This window comes from Panulirus ornatus, chromosome 11 (genome assembly GCF_036320965.1).
Source record: "Panulirus ornatus isolate Po-2019 chromosome 11, ASM3632096v1, whole genome shotgun sequence".
In the NCBI taxonomy this organism is placed as follows: Eukaryota; Metazoa; Arthropoda; class Malacostraca; order Decapoda; family Palinuridae; genus Panulirus; species Panulirus ornatus.
Window position 1 is genome coordinate 61,485,096 of NC_092234.1, and position 27,042 is coordinate 61,512,137.

Genomic DNA, 27,042 nt, shown 5'->3' on the forward strand with positions numbered 1-27,042 from the left:
GTCTGTTCTTGATACTACCTCATTAAAGCAGGAAACAGTGAGCAAGTATCATAAAAAGTTACTTTAAGACACTCGTATGACTAAGGTTATTAATATTTATTCTACATTTGTGTTATCCAATTGACATATAATGAACACATAAAAATATTCAGTGACCCTAATATGGAAATTACAAAATATCTATATTTGGCTGAAATGACAGATTTTAACCTTGGGTAACAGTCATTATAGATCAAGAGGAGAAATGTCTTCATGTTTCTGCCAGTTATCACAGCTAAGCAGAATGCATTTATAAAGGTTGATGAAAGTCAACATTCAGTTCTGACATATTCAGACTGTGCTCAGGATCAGATTTAAGACACACCTAGTGGCCAGGTCCAAGATTAAAACTCATTGTGGGTGGCCAAAACCAAATGTATGGTGAACAGCCTAAGTTTATGACACAGGTGGTAGTTAAGTCCATGGATATGACTCTGATGGTGACCAGTCCCAAACTTAAAACAAAGGCGATAAACCAGACTAACATTCTAGAAGAGATGGTACCCAGTCTTCAGATATATATATCAGTGGTGGTCAGGCCAAGTTTGTGACACAGGTAGTGGACTAAGCCAAGGTTATGACAGATGTGATGGTTAGGTTAGGTTAGGTTATGAAACATGATGGCATGTGCCAAGGTTACAAAACAAATGGTGCCCATGCCCATGGCTGTGACTTTGGTGGTGACCAGATCCAAGGGTATGATAAAGTGGTGGCTAGGCAAGATTACAACTTAGTTGGCAGCCAGACCCAAAGTTATAAATGAAAATGTGGCCTGGCCCAAGGTTATGACACAGGAAATAACCAAAGTAAGTTCATGACACAGGTGGTGGACAGGTCCAAATTTATGAATGAGGCAGTAGCCAGGCCAAAAGTTATGACAAAGGATATAGCCACAGCAAGTTCATGACACTTTTGGTGGTCAGGTCTGAGTTATTATTCAGGTGGTAGCTAAGCCTAAGAATATGAGAAGTTATAGGCCAGGGCTACAGTTGTGACAGTTGATGGCATATGGGATATGGGAAGTGATCGTCAGGGTTCATGGTTATGACTCAGGTGACAATGTACATATTTCTCTTCCATTTTTTGCAAGACATAATATATCAGAGATAAGGAACAAATGACTAATTGATCATGCCTTTCACCTAAATCTTTTGTACTAAGTATTACATATAATGATGATACAGCGCTGGTGGCTGATTCATGTGAGAAACTGCAGAAGCTGGTGACTGAGTTTGGAAAAGTGTGTGGAAGAAGAAAGTTAAGAGTAAATGTGAATAAGAGCAAGGTTATTAGGTACAGTAGGGTTGAGGGTCAAGTCAATTGGGAGGTGAGTTTGAATGGAGAAAAACTGGAGGAAGTGAAGTGTTTTAGATATCTGGGAGTGGATCTGGCAGCGGATGGAACCATGGAAGCGGAAGTGGATCATAGGGTGGGGGAGGGGGCGAAAATCCTGGGAGCCTTGAAGAATGTGTGGAAGTCGAGAACATTATCTCGGAAAGCAAAAATGGGTATGTTTGAAGGAATAGTGGTTCCAACAATGTTGTATGGTTGCGAGGCGTGGGCTATGGATAGAGTTGTGCGCAGGAGGATGGATGTGCTGGAAATGAGATGTTTGAGGACAATGTGTGGTGTGAGGTGGTTTGATCGAGTGCGTAACGTAAGGGTAAGAGAGATGTGTGGAAATAAAAAGAGCGTGGTTGAGAGAGCAGAAGAGGGTGTTTTGAAGTGGTTTGGGCACATGGAGAGGATGAGTGAGGAAATATTGACCAAGAGGATATATGTGTCGGAGGTGGAGGGAACAAGGAGAAGAGGGAGACCAAATTGGAGGTGGAAAGATGGAGTGAAAAAGATTTTGTGTGATCGGGGCCTGAACATGCAGGAGGGTGAAAGGAGGGCAAGAAATAGAGTGAATTGGAGCGATGTGGTATACCGGGGTTGACGTGCTGTCAGTGGATTGAAGCAGGGCATGTGAAGCGTCTGGGGTAAGCCATGGAAAGCTGTGTAGGTATGTATATTTGCGTGTGTGGACGTATGTATATACATGTGTATGGGGGGGGGGGGGGGTTGGGCCATTTCTTTCGTCTGTTTCCTTGCACTACCTTGCAAACGCGGGAGACAGCGACAAAGTATAATATAAAATATAATATTACATATAATGATTAAGTTTTGCTATTTTGGAACATTAGCATGCTAGTATTTTTCAAAAGCTTTGTGGATCAGCACACTTCCTTTGGTTTACCTCATTGAAAGCAATTTTTCTTAGGCATGATCATAGCATTATGAAAAATAAAAATACATAAAAATATAACATTTATTTTACAGATAATAACAAACTTAAAGGCATCATATACTCTTACATGGTAAAAATATTTGAATATGCTATTGTGGTTTTCTCCCAAATGGGTCACTCCAAACTTTCATATCTGAAAATAGAAAAAGTAGGTGCACCTTAACTTTGAACCAAGGTGGACAGCATACCACTGGACCATTGATGAGACAAAACCTGTCTCTTTGGGTTCAACTCTAGGTTGTGATGGTAAAAATTTTTACACTGATTTAGGTATTTTGATATGTAGTCCAGTATTTATAAGATGAAAAATCAAATCTCTACCATACACATAGCCCAATGTACACCTGAGAAAGCACTTTTTCAGTAGGGAGTTAAAATGCCATTTTACCCACAAATTGAGACTATCCATTGGAATCTACCCCCTTCAACCATTAAGAAACATATGAAGCTGGCAGGTGATAGTTCACGGGAATCATTCATCATTCAATAGTTATAACTTCTTGCTGCAGAAGTTGCATGTATGTGGCAAATTTTTTTTCCCCTTAACTGCAAAGAACCAATTCCCCTTTAGCAGCAAATATTTTTTCCCTCTACTGAGTACATCACTATATTTCCACAGCCTCTGAAATACACACAAAACTACTCAAAAGTGATGCTAATCCATGAGTAATGCCATTAAACAGCTGGTCCCCCTATACCCTTACATCTCTAAATTTGCTTTTCCTATATTTCCATTATAGTTTTGTAATCATAAGCACAATAACATCCTGTTACACAGTGCAAGAGTGCATGACTGATGATGGTAAAAGAACAAATTGCCCAGGGGACATTTCTTTCTCCAACCTTTAGCAATCTCTTCCTACACGACCTCCCGTTACCTCTACAGAACAAATTGCCTGAGCGGCATTTCTTTCTCCAACCTTTTGCAATCTCTTCCTATATGACCTCCCATTACCTCTACCAAACAATGAAAAAAAATTGCATCATAACACCTGACACCACAGTAGCAACAACAAACATGCAGCACTAAATTACATAACTGGAACAATGGCTCATCCAGAAAAGGATGTCTGCATCTCCACAAATGTCTTCAATCATTCTTTAAACCTCAGACACACAAATCCAGTTCACAACCTTCAGTCACCTTCAAAGGACAATCACTCCCACCGAACAAAACTCAAATAATTCTAAGCATCACAAACGACACACACAACTTTCACCACCCACACAAATTATATCAACAAAGTCAATTTATCTATTTATGTATATCTCTCATGCCCATTTCCTCCAAGAACTTCAATCAAAGAGGTAGCCACGGTAGAAGTCTCTCCACTTATCCCTGTCCTCACATGCCTCCCTTGCAAACACCATTCCTGGCATTCTTCCACCAATTCTCTTTCTCCATTGCTTTTCCACTCTGTTTTCCCATGTCACAGGATCTAGTCATACCACATACTCCTCTCAAATACCTTGTTTCTACAGCCTGGATTCTTGACCTCTGTGACTCGTCCCATGTCCATCTTTCAGCTGCATAGGTCAAGGTCAGGATGACTATGCTGTCCCTTGAACCTTTCTTCACTTCCATACTTACACCTCTCCCCTTCAATATTCTATTAAGGGACCCCAGTGACCCTTATGTTTTGTACTACTCTCTTGCTTCTCTCTCCTACCATATTGCTAAACTTAACCAGGATAGCTCCAGAATCCTTAAATTTTCTCACCTCTTCCAGTCTTTCTCCCCTATATCTATAACACAGTGTACTTTCTTCTTTCACTCTAAAGGGTTTTGCAAAATCTTTACTTTCACCATTTTGTTTTAAACACCATTACTTGACTTTTATTCATGTTTACCTTTAATTACCCATCATAAAACACACAACTTCTGCAACTCTTTTTCACTCTCAGCACACAAAACAGCATCGGTTTAAAACAGGTTTGTCACTAGCCACCACACCTTGCCACACTCCATCTCTACACCCTCCTTCCCTTGTTTTGCTTTCATCCATCTTATCACTCCATCCATATATATGTCAAAAAGACAAGGTGACATCAAACAGCCCTGCCTCACATCCATATGTATACTAAAACTTTGCTTCAACTCTTCATTCACTTTTAAACAACCATTTCCTACTCTATAGAAGGCTTTCTCACCACCCAACAGTTGTTTTTCTACCCTATACATCTTTAACACTTCCCAAAAAGCATTCCACTTGACTTTGTCATATGCTTCTCCAGATCATAAAAGCAGCATACAGCTTCCTACCTTTTGCTATGCTACATACTTTTCCACAGTCATTTTCACCACAAAAGTCTGATCCATGCATACCCTACCATTCCTAAACCCCTTTCTCCTCACTTATTCTGCATTCACTCATTTCCATTACTCTGTCAAGCGACACTCTTGCATACACTTTTCTAGTATAATTAACAGACTTATTCCCCTATAATTGCTACATACATCCTTAGCACCCTTTTCTTTGAATAAAAGAACAACAATAGGTTTCAACCAAATCCTCAAGCACAAATCTGTTCTCCATATTTCAGCATTTCAGACGTAATCACATCCACTACAGGCACCTTTTGCTTCAGCCTCAATATCATAGTTTTTTCCTCCCTTCTTGCTACAAGCCCCTACAGTTGTATCCTTTTCCTTCCATACCCATGCATATAACAACTGCCGCCTCACCTCCCACATTTGTAAGTTCTTCAAATAACTCTTTCCATCTTCCTTTCATTTTCTCCTTATGATTCAGTAACTCCATGTCTTTCCTTTTCCACCTCCTTCCAGTACAGAATCTTATTTCCCCTACAGTTTTCACTCGACTTTCATTTATAATCTTCATTTACTCGTTCTTTGCTTTTCTCTATCAGCTTCTTAACATTCTACTTACATATCTTATATTCTTCACTCCTCCTTTGCTGAACTTCTACTGATACATTTAAGCAATCTACCATATGCCTTTTTCTTCTCCACAGCAGTTTTAATCAACATAAAAGTAATACGCAATCTAAAATGCCTCAAAACACTAACAGGGACCAGATTTAGACAAAAAATAAAAATCCTCAAAATCCTCTACAAACAATTCATCTGCTCTACTTTAAACTGACTCACCTGCATGGTCCACTGAACTTTCAACAGAAAACATAAAAAAAACTGCTAAGCACACAAAACAATGCACTTAGGCCAAACATTGGCTGTCTAGCATCTACAAACACTCATATACTATGCAAAGAAACAGATTCTTCCAACAATTCCACCTCGGCACTCTATTCTGTGCGATAATACTTAACCCCTTCTACCCAAACTACTCCATAATCAACCACTAATCCTTAAGTGAAAATAAAAAGCTTACCCCTACTAGTTGTTTAGCAGTTGTAGTTATTTCAGTGTGTGTGTTTTGCCATAATTACATTTGTTTGGGGTGGGGGATCTGTGAGTAAAGGTTACTGAAGTGTGAGAAAGTAATAAGCTCTTTGTTTTTATTTATTTTCATTTTCGCAAAGAGGACATTAAAAGAGTCAAAGTGAGACAGGAAATAAAGAGGAGATATAATTGCAGAAACTACACAAATTTCAATAATTTCTATGGAAATGTGGACTGGGGTATGGAATTCAGTCACCAGGAATCAGGACTTTGTGGGAAAGTGGTTTTGTGAAATTTACAATGAAAGAGTAGACATGGATACCTCCAGTCTCAAATACAGAAGGAATGGTTGCATAAAAGATGTCATAAAGGAAAGGTGATTTGAGATGTGCAGTGACGAAGACTGCAAGGTATGAGAAAACAAGGAACAAGTATAGCAGGACAAGAAAGAAACTATGTAAAGAATATTGTGAACATGATTGGTGAAAATCCCAAACTTTTCCATAAATTTATGAGTCGGTTGTCAATTGAGCAGCTAATAAGGCTAAGGAAGTCAAAGGAAAAATTGTAGAGGATAATGTAAGGATATGTGAGGAACATATTTAACAAATTCAAAAATGTTTTCAGAGCAGAAGACAGTTTAGCCCCTAAATCAGTGAGATGAAATGGGGAGATGGTTTTGGAAATTGTAGAGATATCTAGAAAAGGTGTTAACAGAATACTAAAAGGACTTAACCCATACATGGTTCATGGTCCTGATGAAATTTCACCATACATGCCAAAGATATGCATAGATATGCCATAAAAACCACATGAATTGCTGTTCAAGATGTCACTGGAGAATGGCAAAATGCCAGGGGAAAAGAGAAAACATCATACCTATTTATAAAAAAGGATGGGAATAGACAATGAACTATAGACCAGTCTGAATAACAAGTGTGGTATGTAAGGTTCTACAAAGATTATAATAAGCAGGTGGATGATTTTAAAGGAGGAAAAATTTTCTAAGTGAGAGACAGCATGGTTTTAAGGAAGGGTGGTCATGTGTAAATAACCCAAAAGAATTCTATTAAAGAGTGAGCTCAATCCTGAACAAAAGAGAGGGCTAAGCAGACTGCAAGGAAGCATTTGACACTGAACCACATGGAAGGCTGATTAAAAAGCAGGATCATCAAACAGGAATAATGGGGAAACTCTTACGATGGATAGTAAATTATATCAGTAGAAGGGACCAAAGGCTGCATATCAATGAATCCTTTTCTTAATGGGTAAAGGTGATCTTCTTGATCTATATTAATGACATGCCTGATGGTATGACATCCTACCTGAATTTGTTTGCAGATGATGCACGAGTGAGGGAAGTGAAGAGTGAGGAGGATTACATCAGTTTACAAGAGGACCTAAACAGACTTAAAAGTTGGTCTGATATGTCATGAAAGTCTGCCTAGGCAAATGTCAAGTAATGAGGATGGGAGAAAGTGAAACAGAGCCTCAATATGATTATTACCTAGCATGAAAAAAGCTTCAGGATTCTGCATGTGAGGATGGCTTGAAGTTTGACATTGTTCCTAATCTGTTGCCGGAGTACCATGTTAGGAGAAGAATTAAGAGGCAAACTATCAGCTGGCAAATATCGGAATAACTTTCTAGTATATGGATGAGGAAGTATTTAGAAAGTTGATCATATCCTAAATAAGGTCATAACTAGAATATGCACAAAGAGCTTAAAGAGAAAGTCCAGAGGAGGGTAACAAAGATGGTACTAATTAAGGAAGCTAAGCTACAGGGAAAAGCTGGAGGCTTTAAATCTACCCAACCTGGAAAAGAGAAGGCTGAGGGGGAGACCTGATCACAACCTTTAAGTTTTTAAAAGATCGATGATATGGCCCGTGGGCAGATCTTGGAGAGACATGGATAAAGGAACTGGAGAACATAATGTGAAATTAAGTAAGGAACTTGTAAATAAGGATGAAATGAAATAGCATAAGAATGGTGAGTGAATGGAAAAAATTGACTGAGGACATGGTTAATGTAGACAGCATACATAAATTTAAGACACTACGATACTAGATAATATTCAAGAGATGAGGCCCTAAGACTGTAAAACCCTTTAGCATCACTAATTCAAACTGAAGTGCTTAAAGTAATGTTATATTCCATACATGACTAAAATGATTATTTTGATGTTTCAAAAGTTTTTCATACTTGATCGCATTAACAGCATGATCGAGGAAGTGCCAGGAATATACAAAGAATGGCCACATCTGCTCACATCCATCCTCTAACTCTCATGTGTAATGAACTAAAATCATAGCTCCTTATCCAAAACCAGACCCTACAGAAATTTCCATGGTTCACCCTAGATGCTTCACATGCCCTGGTTCAGTCCACTGACAGCACATTAACCCCAGTATACCTCATTATTCCAATTCATTCTTTCCCTTGCACACTTTTCACACTCCTGCATGTTCAGAACATTTTATTTATTTATTTATTATCAGTCAAACCACCTCACACCACATATTGTCCTCAAACATCTCATTTCCAGCACATCCACCCTCCTCCGCACAACTCTATCTATAGCCCATGCCTCACAACCATATAACATTGTTGGAACCACTATTCCTTCAAACGTACACATTTTTGCTTTCCGAGATAATGTTCTCGCCTTCCACACATTTTTCAACGCTTCCAGAACTTTCACCCCCTCCCCCACCCTATGATTCACTTCCACTTCCATGGTTCCATCCGCTGCCAAATCCATTCCCAGATATCTAAAACACTTCACTTTCTCCAGTTTTTCTCCATTCAAACTTACCTCCCAACTGACTTGTCCCTCAACCCTACAGTACCTAATAACCTTGCTCTTATTCACATTTACTCTCAGCTTTCTTCTTTCACACACTTTACCAAACTCACTCACCAGCTTCTGCAGTTTCTCACACAAATCAGCCACCAGCGCTGTATCATCAGTGAACAACAACTGACTCATTTCCCAAGCTCTCTCATCCACAACAGACTGCATACTTGCCCCTCTTTCCAAAACTCTTGCATTCACCTCCTAAACAACCCTATCCATAAATAAATTAAACAGCCATGGAGACACCATACACCCCTGCCGCAAACCAACATTCACTGAGAACCAATCACTTTCCTCTCTTCCTACACGTACACAAGCCTTACATCCTCGATAAAAACTTTTCACTGCTTCTAACAACTTGCCCCCCACACCATATATTCTTAATACCTTCCACAGAGCATCTCTATCAACTCTTATCATATGCCTTCTCCAAATCCATAAATGCTACATACAAATCAATTTGCTTTCCTAAGTATTTCTCACATACAGTCTTCAAAGCAAACACCTGATCCACACATCCTCTACCACTTCTGAAACCACACTGCTCCTCCCCAATCTGATGCTCTGTACATGCCTTCACTCAAAATCTTTTTAACCCCATCCTTCCACTCCAATTTGGTCTCCTTGTTCCCTCCACTTCCGACACATATTTCCTCTTTACCTACCTTTCCTCATCCATTCCCTCCATGTGTCAAAACCATTTCAGCACACCCTCTTAAGCTCTCTCAATCACATTCCTTTTATTAAACACATATCTCTTACCCTTTTATTACTTACTCGATTGAACCACCTCGTACCACATATTGTCCTCAAACATTTCATTTCCAGCACATCCATCCACTTCTACACAGCCTTAGTAATATAAGTAATTTAATAAAATTTCACTGCTATTGAAAAAGTGAATGCTTCATCAAACTTGAATCAATTTCACATGTATATTATACCTCAACGCCAGATGACTGATACTAGCATTTCTGTGACACATCACATGAACTAATCAATTACACAGTCTTCAAAATCATTTAGCATAACACTACAGCAGAGGTTCTGAGGCACAATGACTGGTCTTTATGCCACTGCATAGGTCCTACACTCACTTCCTGGTTGGATTTCCTCCTGATTGACATCCTTCCTGGTTTCTGCCTGAATCTTTTCTGAAAGTATCAGAGAAATGGTAAGTATAGTAATCTTTTGATAACTTCAAAACACTGATCATCATCATATCCCAGAAACATTGATAAACTGATATAGTACTTATTACAAAAAAAAAAAAAAAAAAAAAAAAAAATAAATGAATATCACAAGTACATTTGTGATCTGCATTCATACAAAATATTTGGACTTTTGGCAGAGGTCAGACAATGGTGGCAAGGTGTTCTTACCTCATGCAAGAAGTGAGCTGATCATAATTACATCAAATTCTATCATTAAAACATATCTTCCTTTCTATGAAGAAGCTACACATGTATAGACTACCCAAACAGCTGTTTCCTATTACAAATCATAAACTAATATCATCATACAGTTCTCGAATGTAAACCTCAAAAATTAAATCAACAAGAACACCTCTGCATGCTATCTATCAATATTTGACACCCATTGACTCTGGGAAGTCCCATCAAGGGGTAGCCACAGCAAAAGAATCTCCACTTACATGCCTCACTTGCATACACCATTCCATGCATTCTCCCTGCTTCTCTCTCTCCAATATTCCTCCACCCTATTAGCTCATGTCACACAACTCTCACCAACCCCTTTAACTGCACTTCATGCATTCTCCATGAGAACTCCCAGTCTTGCATTCTTTCCACATACCCAAACTACCTCAAAGGATTACATTTCACATATTCTTTCACTCCTCAATTCATTCCTTTGCATTCCTTCCCACACCACATCTCTCATACACTCTCATTTCTTTCTTCATTCCTCTAGTTACAACACATTCTGTTTTCAAATAGCTCATTTCTGCAGCCTGGATTCTTGACCTTGGTGCCCCATTCCATGTCCATGTTTTGGCTGCGTAGGTTAAGGTTGGGAGGACTATGCAGTCCCTTAAGCCTCTCTTCACTTCCATACTTACACCTCCATCATTCATTACTCTATTTGGCAATTCCCCTTCCTTACTTCTTGCATTTACATTTTCACTCTTACATCCACCTCTTTCCTTTTTCACCTCCTTTCAATATAGTTTCTTATTATCCCAAAACTTTTCACTTAACCTTCTAAAAATCTTCAACTAATTTCTTTGCTTTCCTCTATCAGCTTCTTAATATTCCACTTACATATTTTGTATTCTTCCTTCCTCTTTTGCTGAACTTCCACTAGTACATTGAGCAACCTACCATATGCTTTTTTCTTCTCTTCCACAGCATTTCTAATCTCTTCTATCCACTATGCATTGCCCTTTTTATTCTTGTATCTTGTATCCAACTGCTGATTCTGCAACCTTCCCTAGTATTTCTCTAAACATTTTAAACACCTCATTCACACATGACTGCATTCCTACATTCACTGCACTTCCATCTAAGTTTTCAGTTACCTTCCTTTCATACTCCTCCCTGTTTTCTCCTGATTCATATTCTCACTTGCCAACACTTTTACCTCTCCATTCTTCCTTACACCATACCTCCACTTCTCCCTGATCCTCTTCCCACAAGAACTGCGAAATGGCCAGATTCTCTAAGGAATCCTCTTACAACTCTAGTGTCTAGCACAGCCTTCCTCAGTCTTTCATCTACTGCCACATAGTCAGTCAAAGCCTTTTGCTCTTCTCTTCCATCAATCCTCATCCTTGTATATCTGTGGATCATCTTGTGCTGGAAAAAGGTGCTTGCAAGGAATAAACCCCTCTCAGCACAAACATCCACAAGATAGCTTCAATTCTTATTTACTCGAGGCATTCCCCATTTACCAACTATCTCACCAATTCCATCTCATCCCACTTTCACATCCATATCACCCAACATGACCACGTTTCTCTCGTTCCCAAGACCATTTATGCAGTCATTCAAATTCCTTCAGAAAAGCTCCAATTGATCCTTACCTCTTACAGTCTTCATATTCACAGGCACATATACATATACCCATGCATATTTCACAAGCCAATCTTTCTTCAATTCATCCTTACATCATGCAGTCTTCATAATCACAGGCACATATACACATACCCACGCATATATCACAATCCCAATTTTCCTTTCATCTACATTATTCTTGATCCATTCCATCCATGCTCTCTGACACCCTCCCATTCTCTTCATGATACCAGAACTGCACAGCCTTCATCTCCTTCCATTTTTTCTTTTTTTTATAAATGCTGCATTATCAGTCATGACTTGCCTTTATCAGTTTATCCAATAAAGTAAAATTTTAGTGATTCTAGACAAAGAATTGATGTAAAAATTGAGACACCTTAAAATACCGTCTTGTTGAGTGGTACTGTACAATAATACACTAACCAGTGTTGTATAATGGTAATGGAGACAACACAATAACAAAATAACAAGTCAAAAAAGAGTAATGAGGCAAAAATGTCAAAATCAGGACTTGCAGTATGGTAATGGAAACATATCATGGGAAAATTTAGTGCAATACTAAAGGAGATAATCTCAAGAAAGTTAATTGTATGGTAACGAAGGAGTTGCCTTATTATTGTAAGTATTGTGTTGTGGTAATAAGAGAAACATCACAGTAATGAGTGTTGCTGTATGGTAATAAAAAAAATCACATCATATTAACACAAACTGTATTGTAATGAGGTAAGCATATCACAGTAAACAGTGTTGTAGCATGGTAATAAAGACAACAAATCAAGAGAGTAAGTGTGGTGGCATAGTAATGAGGGCACAGCATAATAAACAATGTTCCTTTGGGATAATAAATCATATCACACTTGTTGTAGTTTGGAAATGGAGGATTGCATCACAGTAACAACTACTGTAGCCCATCACAATAACATGCATGTACTGTTGTGTTGTTATGGAGACACAACACATAAACAGGTGTTGTTCTGTGGTAATGAAGATACACTAAAACAAGTGTTGTTGCAAGATCATGAATGAACCATCATAATGACCATAAAAGCATCATAATGAAATGTAATATCCGAAACATGAAAATAATAAATGATCTAATGTGGTAATAGAGATTCATCTTATGAACATGCTATTGTATAGTAATAAAAGAGACACATCACAATGAGATAAGGAATAAGACAAATTAGATCAATTAATGATATAGAGGGAAACACCACATAATAAGTGTTGTTGTCAATAAATGTTCAGGCACCGATTGCTCAAAATCTTTTTCATTCCATCCTTCAACCTCCAATTTGGTCTCCGGTTTCTCCTTGTTCCCTCTACCTCTGACACATATAAAATTGGAACATCAGTGAAGGGGTCAAGTGGGGAAGTAATAACAGGCAGTGATGAAGTGAGAATGAGATGAAGTGAATATTTAGAAGGTTTGTTGAATGTGTTTGATGACAGTGTGGCAGATATACGGTGTTTTGGTCAAGGTGGTGTGTGAAGTAAGAGGGTCAGGGAGAATGGTTTGGTTAAGAGAGAAGAGGTAGTGAAAGCTTTGCGGAAAGTGAAAACTGGCAAGGCAGCTGGTTTGGAATGGAAATTATTGAAAAAGGGGGTGACTGTGTTATTGATTTATTGATAAGGATATTCAGTATATGTATAAACCATGGAGAAGTGCCTGAGGATTGGCAGAATGCATGCATAGTGCCACTGCACAGAGGCAAAGGAGATAAAGGTATGTGTTGAAACTACAAAGGGAGGGTATTGACTGAGAGAGTGAAGGCATGTACAGAGTATCAGACTGGGGAAGAGCAGTGGGGTTTCAGAAATGGTAGAGGATGTGTGGATCAGGTGTTTGCTTTTAAGAATGTGTATGAGAAATACTTAGAAAAACAGATGGATTTGTATGTACCATTTATGGAACTGGAGAAGGCATATGATAGGGTTGACAGAGATGCTTTGTGGAAGGTCTTAAGGGTATATGGTGTGGGAAGTAAGTTTTTACCAAGGATGTACAGCATGTGTACAAGTAGGAAGAGAGGAGAGTGATTGGTTCCCACTGAATGTTGGTCTGCGGCAGGGGTGTGTGATGTCCCCATGGTTGTTCAATTTGTTAGTGGATGGAGAGGTTAGAGAGGTAAATGCAAGAGTTTGGATAGAGGGGTCAGTATGCAGTCTATTGGGGATAAGAGGGCCTGGGAAGTGAGTCAGTTGTTTGCTGATGATACAGCTCTTGTGGATGATTAAATCAAGATACTACAGAAGTTGGTGACTGAGTTTGGAAAAGTGTGTGAAAGGAGAAAGTTGAGAGTAAATGTGAATAAGAGCAAGGTTATTAGGTTCAGTAGGGTTGAGGGACAAGTTAATTGGGATGTAAGTTTGAATGGAGAAAAACTGGAGGAAGTGTAAAATATTTTAGATATCTGGGAGTGGACTTAGCAGCTAATGAAACCATGGAAGCAGAAGTGAGTCACAGGGTGGGGGAGATGGCAAAGATTCTGGGAGCAAGAATGGGTATGTTTCAAGGGATAGTAGTTCCAACAATGTTATATGGTTGCGAGGCATGGGCTATAGATAGGCTTGTATGGAGGGTAGATGTATTGGAAATGAAATGTTTGAGGACAATATGTGGTGTGAGGTGGTTTGATCAAATAAGTAATGAAAGGGTAAGAGAGATGTGTGGAAATGAAAAGAGTGCGGTTGAGAGAGCAGAAGAGGATGTGTTAAAAAGGTTTGGACAAATGGAGAGAATGAGTGAAGAAAGATTGAAGAAAAGGATATACGTGTCAGTGGTCGAGGGAACAAGGGAAGTGGGAGACCAAATTGGAGTAGGAAGGATGAAGTGAAAAAGACTTTCAGCAATCAGGGCATGAACATACAGGAGGGTGAGAGGCATGCAAGGAATAGTGAACTGGAATGATATGATATACCGGGGTCAATGTGCTGTCAATGGACTGAACCAAGGCATGTGAAGCGTCTAGGGGGTAAACCATGGAAAGGTTTCTGGGGCCTGGATTTTCGGTGTGGTTTCGGTGCATTACACATGACAGCTTGAGATAGAGTGTGAAATATGCTGCCTTTTTTGTCTGTTTTCCTGTCTCTACCTCGCTGAAAGGGAGAGTAGCAATACTGTTTCCTGTGAGGTGGGGTGGTGCCAGGAATGGATGAAGGCAAGCACGTATGAATATGTACATGTGTATATATGTATATGTCTTTGTATTTATATGTATGTACATGTGTATATGTTGATATGTACTTGCACTTACGTAAATATATGTGTGTATGAGTGGATGGGCCATTCTTCATGTTTCCTGGCCCCACCTTGCTGATGCAGGAAATGGCAATCAAGTATAATAAATATAAATATAATCCATCAGCTGGTTAAAGTAAAGTGAGGCATTTACCACTATCATTCTATCTCTATATTTCTCATGGTTCCCAAGATAAACTGACCCAGGAGAGATGCAATAAATTTCAGCATTCTATCTCTGCAAGGCACAATGTAACCCATATCTTCTTCAGAAAATCTTGAAGTTTAAAATAGACTGGTCAATGACCAATGTTCATCCTTTACAGAATTCTGATACAGTGAGATCACAAGCAATTTCAATTACTATCAATACAGAAAGAAGGAAAACCATAAGAACAATATCAAAATAGTACTTAGTTTCAATTACTATCAATACAGAAAGAAGGAAAACCACAAGAACAATATCAAAATAGTAATTGTGTCAATGAATCTTACTGTAAGTATCCACATTCAACAAAGGGTATATAATAATAGGGTAGAGAGCAGCACTGATGAACCCCACAAGGCCTCCAACAACGAGCCCATACCGCCAGCCTCGTAATATTGCCATGACCTAGAAATAGAATTAAGTTTTACAAGTTGAACATGACATTCCAGTAAATATTAGAATGCTGCTCAGAACCATATCTTGTAGGCTATCATACATATCAAGCTATAATATACACTAATTCCAGTGAATATAGAATAATCTTGTATAACATACTAAATACTATTGAAAGACACCTCAAAATCATGAGCAGATCAAAGCATTCTTATTTGGAAACCTTGGAACATGCCAAGTGCCAGAAAAGAGAACTTTCCAGGGTTTTTTTTTTGAGGGTTATGCATGTGGTTTCAGAAGTGGTAGAGGATGTGTGGATCAGGTGTTTGCTTTGAAGAATGTATGTGAGAAATACTTAGAAAAGCAAATGGATTTGTATGTAGCATTTATGGATCTGGAGAAGGCAAATGATAGAGTTGATAGAGATGCTCTGTGGAAGGTATTAAGAATATATGGTGTGGGAGGCAAGTTGTTAGAGGCAGTGAAAAGTTTTTATCGAGGATGTAAGGCATGTGTAGGAAGAGAGGAAAGTGATTGGTTCTCAGTGAATGTAGGTTTGCGGCAGGGGTGTGTGATGTCTCCATGGTTGTTTAATTTGTTTATGGATGGGGTTGTTAGGGAGGTGAATGCAAGAGTTTTGGAAAGAGGGGCAAGTATGAAGTCTGTTGTGGATGAGAGAGCTTGGGAAGTGAGTCAGTTGTTGTTCGCTGATGATACAGCGCTGGTGGGTGATTCATGTGAGAAACTGCAGAAGCTGGTGACTGAGTTTGGTAAAGTGTGTGAAAGAAGAAAGTTAAGAGTAAATGTGAATAAGAGCAAGGTTATTAGGTACAGTAGGGTTGAGGGTCAAGTCAATTGGGAGGTAAGTTTGAATGGAGAAAAACTGGAGGAAGTAAAGTGTTTTAGATATCTGGGAGTGGATCTGGCAGCGGATGGAACCATGGAAGCGGAAGTGGATCATAGGGTGGGGGAGGGGGCGAAAATCCTGGGAGCCTTGAAGAATGTGTGGAAGTCGAGAACATTATCTCGGAAAGCAAAAATGGGTATGTTTGAAGGAATAGTGGTTCCAACAATTTTGTATGGTTGCGAGGCGTGGGCTATGGATAGAGTTGTGCGCAGGAGGGTGGATGTGCTGGAAATGAGATGTTTGAGGACAATGTGTGGCGTGAGGTGGTTTGATCGAGTAAGTAACGTAAGGGTAAGAGAGATGTGTGGAAATAAAAAGAGCGTGGTTGAGAGAGCAGAAGAGGGTGTTTTGAAATGGTTTGGGCACATGGAGAGAATGAGTGAGGAAAGATTGACCAAGAGGATATAGATGTCGGAGGTGGAGGGAACGAGGAGAAGTGGGAGACCAAATTGGAGGTGGAAAGATGGAGTGAAAAAGATTTTGTGTGATCGGGGCCTGAACATGCAGGAGGGTGAAAGGAGGGCAAGGAATAGTGAATTGGATCGATGTGGTATACCGGGGTTGACGTGCTGTCAGTGGATTGAATCAGGGCATGTAAAGCGTCTGGGGTAAACCATGGAAAGCTGTGTAGGTATGTATATTTGCGCGTGTGGACGTGTATGTATATACATGTGTATGGGGGTGGGTTGGGCCATTTCTTTCGTCTGTTTCCTTGCGCTGCCTCGCAAACGCAGGAGACAGTGACAAAGCAAAAAAAAGAAAAAAAAAAATGTGAAACAACATTGTACATCTCAGACAGGCACTTTATCCCTTTTTGTGATTCTATTAGATGTCCATCATTTTAGAACCTGTTGTATACACCACCTCATGGACCCTGACTATATCTTTTTGAAAGTGGCATCTGTTATTGGGAAGTTATTTCTCAGAAGAGACTGGTGTGTATTTATACATGTCACACCATGAACATTATTGGCAGTGGTATGTACTATGTGTCAATCAGCTCTTCTCTTGAAACATTTAAACTAGCTAAAATTTGCTTTAACTATCTTGCCCAATTGTGGGTTATGGCACTATTGAAATACAGTATGGAAAATCGTCAGCTTATAAAGTGACTACATTCATAGGTATTCAGCCAATTAAGTGACCACATATATCTGCATTCAGCCAAGCAGATGACGACATTCTTTAGGGCAATGACTCTTGGTTATCTAAGTAACCAAAGAGGCCCAGTTTTGAGGGGAGAGGGGGCATCAGGCTAACTCATAAATGTGTTCTACTCGAAGGACACCGAGTCTCCTTTTCAGTAAGGAGAAAGGAGTACAAAAAATTGACATGTATATAAAGAAATTAAATCAATGGAAATTTTATGCAATTGTGATGCCTATACACACTATATTGAAAAGATTCCTTTTCATCATGTCACAAGAATATCATCATCATAAAAACTGAAATCTTAAGTCAAAGCCAATGCTGTACTATACCATATATTTCGGTGCATCACACATATGATAGCTAGAGAATGGATGTGAGTGGATGCAGCCTTTCTTCATTTGTTCCTGGTGCTGCCTCACTGGTGTGAAAAATGGCAATCAAGTGTGAAAAAATCAGATCTGATGTGCAAAATGATATGCTTTAATTTCACAAAGCCCTAATAGGCTGTCTGAGAGTTCCTGTCCTGAAATGAATGGTAACTGCTTAGTAAACAGTTAATTCCTTATCCAATCCCCAAACATAGGGTTCATCCTCCCCCAAGCTCCCTTACCTATTTCAGCCTAAAAATGAGAAATACGAATAAATCCAGTAATAAAAATGAACATGGGAGAATGGATATGTCTAATATCTGTCATATATGTCTGTGCAATATTCAGTGTAAGAAAATAAAAAGACACCAGTTTAGCTACACATGGAAACTATCTTATTTCATGCTAATGATTCACATGATAATGTTGAGGGATATTTATGTTAAGGAAAATAGGGGATTGATTAACATGTCAAGAGATATTTATGTTAAGGAAAATAAGGGATTAATTAACATAATGTTAATGAAACACTAATACTAATCAGAACCTATAAAACCCTTACATAACTTCTAAACAGCAGAGTTTAATCTACATTTTCAACATACCAGCATCAAACCAAAAGCCAATGAATATCAACAAATAGATGACAAAATTAACAGTAGTTTGCACCAGTGACCAACCTCCCGACAGGCAGCTCTTCTTGTCCCTAGCAGTACACCACATTAATTCTGATATATTCTTACTATAAATTAGGGTGCTATTGGAGGTTCGGTGAGGTTTTCACAGGTTCAAGTTTTCGTTTACAAATGTTCAGCTTCCTTTAGCATACATTAACCTTTTTTCTAATTTGATAATCATAACCCTTACCACTGTCACCTTATACTGTAACTATATATGTTGCTCAAAGTCACGCTCTGCAGCTTTTAATATTTTCTCCAAACATCACAATCCTAGTGCAGAACAAAATCATTCAGCATCCACAGGAAGATTCTGTGCACAGTGAGAATTCCGAAAAATAAACCAGCATTGCAGGACAAAAGCAGTTAGTGTCCATAGCTAGGTTCCAGGCATAGTTAAACTGGTAACTTAACTCTCCTAACATAAGTAAGAGTGATCCCTATGTTGGGAAGGGTTGTTCATGTGATGTAAATGTAACAAATCCATTGATTTGATTTTTGTTGATAATGCTACAGTAAAGGGATGGTTTGTCATTTTCACCTCCACTTATCCTGACTGATAGTCACGGGTAAGATAAGAAACAGAGATGATGTGAACTGTACCGAATGAGTGTCGACTCCGCAGACGACGCACTTGCTAGCCGAAATTATAGTGCTTTGTGAATGCTATTGAAGAAGTTTCAGTGATGCAAATTTTACACCTATAACAATCATGAAAAACGAAAAGTCACTAAGGAATGATGTATATTATTCTTAATGATATATATGTAGAGTAATGGAGACAAATTAATTTTGTTATTCATATTTCTCTCTTCATGAATGTGTGTGTGTTTACATGTTGTCAGGGAGGGACAGGAGAGAAGTGACCCCACCTCTACTCCTCATCATATCTACTTATTAACACGTAAGTGACACCTCCAGTTGTCTTCACGGTCTGACAGTTGTTGTGTAATATGACAAAGATGACACCTGAAGTAAACCATGATGTGTTTTTAGTCCTACACATGGGGCACGAGATGCACCCTTCACAGGGATGTGAATATCAGTAATTTAAGTCTTTGCAGATACATGTTTAATACCTTTTATTATCGGTACACCATAGTATATGTTTTTTGTAATAGAGTTGTTGATAATCATAGTATGCCACATTAGGTTCTTAGGTCGTAATGTGAAGAATGACAGACATTCCTACCTCAGGGTTAACGTAGAATGTCTGAATTGTATGCTAATGAACTATACCATCAGATAAAGAAGACAATGGCTCTTATCAGTATAATAGTATTATAACGATTTAAGATTACGAAAGTTTCAAATATCGTACCTTCTGTATGAAGGAATGATTGTATATGATATGGAATAACCAAGGGTATCTTTAATAGTTGTAATGTGAAATTTGCAACTTCACTAAGGAGGTAAATTGCTTCAAAATTAGGTAGGGAGCAGGAGGACTTAGACAGGAAAGTTGTCTATAATATTTTGCAGAGTTAAGAGCACTACATTGAGAATTGAGCAAGACTTGCCGATGGTATCCTTTCTATCCCCTCTGGTATGTCCCACAAACATGAGATATTCTGTAAACAGAGTATTTGTGTTAGGTCTCCAAATCTCTTTCTATCTGGTGATTAACATAAGCTTTTCCCATCTGTTGCTGCCTTCCAATTAGATAATCACCTGCTTGCTTGCTTTCCTCCTTGGCTAATCAGAGATTGCATCAAAGACCTTCTGGCTCATAGCCATAGATGGCTCATTTACTTTGTAGGTCATGCACTATCACTGACAGCTTTCCCATTCTTTGGATTATGGCCCTTATTCTTTTAATGTATCTTAATCAGTTTGTATATGTATGTGCATGTATGTTTAAATATGTGTATATAAGTGGATGGGTTTTGCTCCATCTGTTTCCTGGTGTAACTTGCTGACACAGGAAACTGCAATCAAGTATAATGAATAAGATATATATATATATATATATATATATATATATATATATATATATATATATTTTTTTTTCTTTTTTGCTTTGTCGCTGTCTCCCGCGTTTGCGAGGTAGCGCAAGGAAACAGACGAAAGAAATGGCCCAACCCACCCCCATACACATGTATATACATATGTCCACACACGCAAATATACATACCTACACAGCTTTCCATGGTTTACCCCAGACGCTTCACATGCCCTGATTCAATCCACTGACAGCACGTCAACCCCAGTATACCACATCACTCCAATTCACTCTATTCCTTGCCCTCCTTTCACCCTCCTGCATGTTCAGGCCCCGATCACACAAAATCTTTTTCACTCCATCTTTCCACCTCCAATTTGGTCTCCCTCTTCTCCTCGTTCCCTCCACCTCCGACGCATATATCCTCTTGGTCAACCTTTCCTCACTCATTCTCTCCATGTGCCCAAACCATTTCAAAACACCCTCTTCTGCTCTCTCAACCACGCTCTTTTTATTTCCACACATCTCTCTTACCCTTACGTTACTTACTCGATCAAACCACCTCACACCACACATTGTCCTCAAACATCTCATTTCCAGCACATCCATCCTCCTGCGCACCACTCTATCCATAGCCCACGCCTCGCAACCATACAACATTGTTGGAACCACTATTCCTTCAAACATACCCATTTTTGCTTTCCGAGATAATGTTCTCGACTTCCACACATTCTTCAAGGCTCCCAGAATTTTCGCCCCCTCCCCCACCCTATGATCCACCTCCGCTTCCATGGTTCCATCCGCTGCCAGATCCACTCCCAGATATCTAAAACACTTTACTTCCTCCAGTTTTTTATATATATATATATATATATATATATTTTTTTTTTTTTTTTTCATACTATTCGTCATTTCCCGCATTAGCGAGGTAGCGCTAAGAACAGAGGTCTGGGCCTTTGAGGGAATATCCTCACCTGGCCCCCTTCTCTGTTCCTTCTTTTGGAAAAAAAAAAAAAAAAAAAAAAAAAAAAACGAGAGGGGAGGATTTCCAGCCCCCCGCTCCCTTCCCTTTTAGTCGCCTTCTACGACACGCAGGGAATACGTGGGAAGTATTCTTTCTCCCCTATCCCCAGGGATATATATATATATATATATATATATATATATATATGTGTGTGTGTGTGTGTGTATACATATTTTATTTTTATTTATTGATTTATTTTGCTTTGTCGCTGTCTCCCGCATTAGCGAGGTAGCGCAAGGAAACAGACGAAAGAAATGGCCCAACTCACCCCCATACACACGTATACACATACGCGTCCACACACGCAAATATACATACCTATACATCTCAATGTACACATATATACACACACAGACACATACATATATACCTATGCACACAATTCACTCTGTCTACCTTTACTCATTCCTATATATATATATATATATATATATATATGTGTGTGTGTGTGTGTGTTTTATACTTTGTTGCTGTCTCCCGCGTTAGCGAGGTAGCACAAGGAAACAGACGAAAGAATGGCCCAACCCACCCACATACACGTATATACATACAGATCCACACATGCACGTATACGTACCTATACATTTCAATGTATACATATATATACATACACAGACATATACATATATACACATGTACATAATTCATACTTGCTGCCTTTATTCATTCCCGTCGCCACTCCACCACACATGAAATGACAACCACATCCCCCCTCACATGCGCACAAGATAGCACTAGGAAAAGACAACAAAGGCAACATTCGTTCACACTCAGTCTTTAGCTGTCATGTATAATGCACCGAAACCACAGCTCCCTTTCCACATCCAGACCCCACAAGACTTTCCATGGTTTATCCCAGATGCTTCACATGCCCTGGTTCGATCCATTGACAGCACGTCGACCCCGGTATACCACATCGTTCCAATTCACTATATTCCTTACACGCCTTTCACCCTTCTGCATGTTCAGTCCCTGATCACTCAAAATCTTTTTCACTCCATCCTTCCAGCTCCAATTTGGTCTCCCCCTTCTCCTTGTTCCCTCCACCTCTGACACATATATCCTCCTTGTCAATCTTTCCTCATTCATCCTCTCCATGTGACCAAACTGCTCTCTCGACCACACTCTTTTTATTACCACACATCTCTTTTACCCTTTCATAACTTACTCGATCAAACCACCTCACCCCACATATTGTCCTCAAACATATAATTTCCAACACATCCACCCTCCTCCGCAGAACCCTATCTATAGCCCACACCTCGCAACCATATAACATTGTTGGAACCGCTACTCCTTCAAACATACCCGTTTTTGCTTTCCGAGATAATGCTCTCGCTTTCCACATATTTTTGAATGCTCCCATATGCTTTTATGTATATACATGTGTATATGAGTGGATGGGCCATTCTTCGTCTGTTTCCTGGCACTACCTCGCTGACACAGGAAACAGTGATTATGTATTTCATGTGTTGCGGGTTGGCGACGGGAATGGATGAAGGTAGCAAGTATGAATACATACATGTTTATATATGTATACTTATACGTTGAAATGTATAGGTATGTATATGTGCGTGTGTGGGCATTTATGTATATAAACCAGCAGTTGGTGAATGATTCTGGGAGAAGGGTACCTTGACATCACCTCATCTTGCCATGATGTCATGGGCTAAGTGGGATTGCTGTATATTCACCGAGACTCTTAACCAACATTTGCCAGCCTCGTGTATCTTAACCTCTCGCTTGCCAAGTGTTGTGTTAGATGTTCATAGGGCTGTACCTACAGTCGTAAAATGGTTTTTCTCCTTTTAAAACCTCCTTTTTCTGCAGAATGGGACAAACTCTGAGTGAGCCAGTAACACAAAAAGAAACTTCACGGTGTGAAAATTCTTGGTTACGTGTTGGTGCCTCATGTATGCAGGGATGGCGTGTGAACATGGAAGATGCACACACAACCATACTGTCACTCCCAGATGACCCAGGAACAGCTTTCTTTGCAGTGTATGATGGTCATGGAGGTAGGTTTATCTTAATCATTAGTCTTATCATTTATAGTGCTTTAAGCAAAATTTTTTCTCTCCAGGTTCAGTCTATCCTGTGAGCTTGGAGGTTATCTCTATGAACAGTGGGGCTTAGAATTCTCTAACCCTCCTTCTGATGAGGGGAGCATGTCTTGCCGTTCATTATCCACCTTTCCATCATTGTAGCCTAAAGCTTGATCAGAGTTCCACCCCCATCCTCCACCCCTACCCCACTGGTCAGCATCCTCCACTCAATGTTGGCATCTTAGTCCCACCAGCTGACTTGCCAGGCATATCAGTTGCCTCATAATTATCTAGATCCCTGGATGTGTTGGATCATCTACTTGCCCCATGACAGGTATAGATATCCTATGATTTGTGTAGGGTATGATGTGTATATGAATAAAGGTAATCATTTCTAAATGTTTTGTACTGTTACAGAATTATTAAATGTTATCATGATGATTGTTCCTACCTCCCTCTCCTAATTTTATTTGGAACCTGAATGGAGTGTATTCCTTTTTTCATGATATATTTTTAGTGTGTAGGCCCCTTACTAGGGAAATATACAGAGATAGGAACTAGAATGATATTGTCCCAGGGTGATGACATTAAGATTCTAATCTATCTATATTTTGATTAAGACCAAGCTTTGGTGTGGACATTTCAATAGACAAGATGCTCCTGAAGTTTGATCCTGGGGTAAGGGAGTTTTTTTTCATAGATACTGTTTTTCTTACAGGGTTAGAAGTGCTAGGCAAGTGTTTTCAGAGAAGATCATCCTCAAAGTTACCATGGGTGGTCTGGGATTGTTTGGCCCTTTATTTGTCAGTCCACAACTCGAGTACCTTAAGACAATAGGGGAGTAGGCCCCCTTGCTCGACACACACAACCAGTCTCTCAGGCAGGGTCTAGTCGTCTTATAAAGAAAAGAAAGAATTAATAAAGTGGAACTTCTGGAGCACCTTTGGTTGGTTTTTTGTGCCTCACCTGGATTGTTTGTTTCTGGGGAGATTGTCTCTTATTCCTTTAATATGTATGTTGGGAATTTTAAGGCAGAAACTGAGTCAAAAGGTTTTTAGACCCTGCTACCCAATAAGATTAAGCTATCTTAACCTTTTTGACATTGGTTCACTATTAGCATTCAACAAAAGAGGAGGGAAGAATATAAGATATGTAAGAGGAATGTTAAGAAGCAGATTAAGGAAAACAAAGAAAGAGTAGATGAAAATTTTGGAAGAAAGTTGAATGAGATGTTTAGGGAAAATCAGAAATTGTAATGGAAGAAGATGAAAAAGGAAAGAGGTTGATGTAAGAATGGAAATGTTAATATGAGAAGAAAGGGTGAATGGAAATGTTAATATGAGAAGAAAGGGAGGGAAGTTGCTGAATCAATAGGAAGAAGTGAAAGGAAGATGGAAAGAGTATTGCAGAATTTATGAATGTGGGAGAAGGTGAGGGAGCAGGTGTTACTTTCACGGGTATGGAGTATGGAAGGAAAAGGATACAAGTGCTGGGGCCTATAGCAAGAAGGGAGGTGAAAAGGGTGATTATGAGGTCAAAGCTAAGACTGACACCTGTAGTGGATAAGATTTCAGCTGAAATGTTGAAGTGTGGAGGAGAAAATGTATTAGAATGGGTGCATTTAATTTGGCATGGAAGCGGAGGTTGTGTTTGAGATTTTGGTGAAAGCTATAATTGTTCTTATATTCAGAGGAAAAGATGCTAAAGTTGTGTGTAGCAATTATAGTGGAATAAATCCATTGATATAAATATAAGACATAAGGAAGGTGAGTTGCTGAGTCAAAAGGAAGAAGTGAAAGAAAGATGGAAAGAGTTTTTTAAAGAACAGATGAATGTGGGGTAAGGTGAGAGAACAGTTGTTACATGCATGGGTATGGAGGGTGGAAGGAAAATGATACAAGTGCAGGGACCCATTGCAAGAAGGGAGATAAAAAGGGCAATGATGAGGCTGAAGATAGGAAAGGCACAGGGATGGATGGGATTATGGCTGAAATGTTGAAATGTGAAAGAAAAAGTATGATAAGAGTAGGTGCATTTGATACATAATTTTGCATGAAAGCAGAATGTCTTGGATGAGGATTGGATGACAGCTATCATTGTTCCTTATTTCAAAGGAAAAGGTGCTAAGGATGTATGTAGCATTTATAGATTACTGAGAGTGAACATGGTAGTGAAGGGAACCATGGGAAGTGAAGAGTCGTATGCTGGTAAGGAAGTGAAGATTTTAGCAGCATTAAGGAATGTGTGGAAAAAGAGGTCACTAAATGAGAAGATGAAGATGGGCAAATTTGAAGGTATAGTAGTCTTGATGATGTATGGATGTGAGGAATGAGCTGTAAATGAGAATGTATGGAAGAGGTTTTTTTGGCTTTCTTCTAATGTATTTGTTAATAATACCATATTCTCAATGTGGAGGGTCAAATTCATGCACTATTTGGACCTGCTAATGTCAGGGAAGACAGATCCTGGTGTGCCAAAGGTGACTTTGTGAGGGTAATGTGTTTGCATTCTTATGCTCTAATGAGAAGCTTTCTTCTAACCCATCTCCTCCATACCAGTGGCTTATGGGATGAACCAACCCTGCCACACTAGTGGCTTATAGGATTAACCGACCTTGGAGACAACTGTAAGATTTGAAGTATATAAACTCTTTCTCTATGGTGTGATGTCTCATAAGCTTACCCATCCTTTGCATTTTTTCTATCAGCTTTTCACTGTGCTGACAGTGACACCATCAGGTTGATATCTTTGTTCTGAGAATTATGAAGCAGGTCAGTACCAACAACCAGAGGATGGTGATTGATTGGATGGACAGTGGGCTGGGGATGATCCACAGGCCGTTACCATCAAATAAGTGTTTAAAAAGGGGTAAGAGGCATGTATCTCACTAGAAAACTTAAGAGGTTTCTAACCCCCAGAGATCCAGTGGAGAGTTTTATGGCTTGCATGCATCACTCTTCCTAAAGAGAAAGCATTTTTTATGAGTCAAAACTATTTTTTTTTTTTAAACTGGTTACCTTGCACCTTAGCATAGTGTGCCTGGTATATTTGATCTGTGTACATAGCTATTGTGGTATAAAAAGTGGTGTATAGGTATCCATCAGGATGCAATGAAACTATCATATAGAATAATATGTTTGAGCCACCATTCTGTTGAAATAGATTATAAGTTGTGGATTAGAAAATAAAACAGAGTAGGATCTTGGAAGAGGAATGAGTCTTAGTTTAACAGACACTAATAATCTTTCCTGAAATAAGGTGAATAAGAGCATAAGAGAGGTGCGTGTATTGATTGAAAGTATATTAGATAGCTCTCAGAGAATCTTTGTTAAGAAAGAGTGAAATTTTTAAGAGATGGATAGAAATATTTTAAAAAAACTGATTGAATATGATGGTGAAGGAGACTTGGTGATTTATACAGCAGGAATACTAGTAAGAAGAGTCAGGAATAGGTATATGTATGGGAGAGGAAGGCATTACGTAGGAGAAAGTATGGA

General features: G+C 39.1%; 2 protein-coding genes across 3 annotated transcripts in view; one reads left to right on the forward strand and one right to left on the reverse strand.

Annotated features, from left to right (window-relative positions):
- The window catches only part of LOC139751593 (probable protein phosphatase 2C T23F11.1), a 185,199-nt gene that overhangs the window by 81,014 nt on the left and 77,143 nt on the right, over positions 1–27,042 (forward strand). Inside the window, exons 1-2 of one of the 2 annotated variants that reach the window (XM_071667195.1) lie at positions 19,189–19,438; positions 23,331–23,518. In XM_071667195.1, the coding sequence (XP_071523296.1) occupies positions 23,332–23,518 (187 nt within the window). In that variant the 5' untranslated portion in view covers positions 19,189–19,438; position 23,331. Of the gene's footprint in view, positions 1–19,188; positions 19,439–23,330; positions 23,519–27,042 lie in introns of those variants that run through there. The other variant, XM_071667194.1, reaches the window with a different exon arrangement.
- Positions 2,339–18,012, reverse strand: LOC139751594 (small integral membrane protein 20). The gene is made up of 4 exons (XM_071667196.1): positions 17,819–18,012; positions 15,325–15,442; positions 9,651–9,707; positions 2,339–2,462 (listed from the first exon to the last, which is right to left on the reverse strand). Exons 1-4 carry the CDS (start codon positions 17,885–17,887, stop codon positions 2,419–2,421), a joined length of 288 nt encoding a protein of 95 aa, XP_071523297.1. The 5' UTR covers positions 17,888–18,012; the 3' UTR covers positions 2,339–2,418.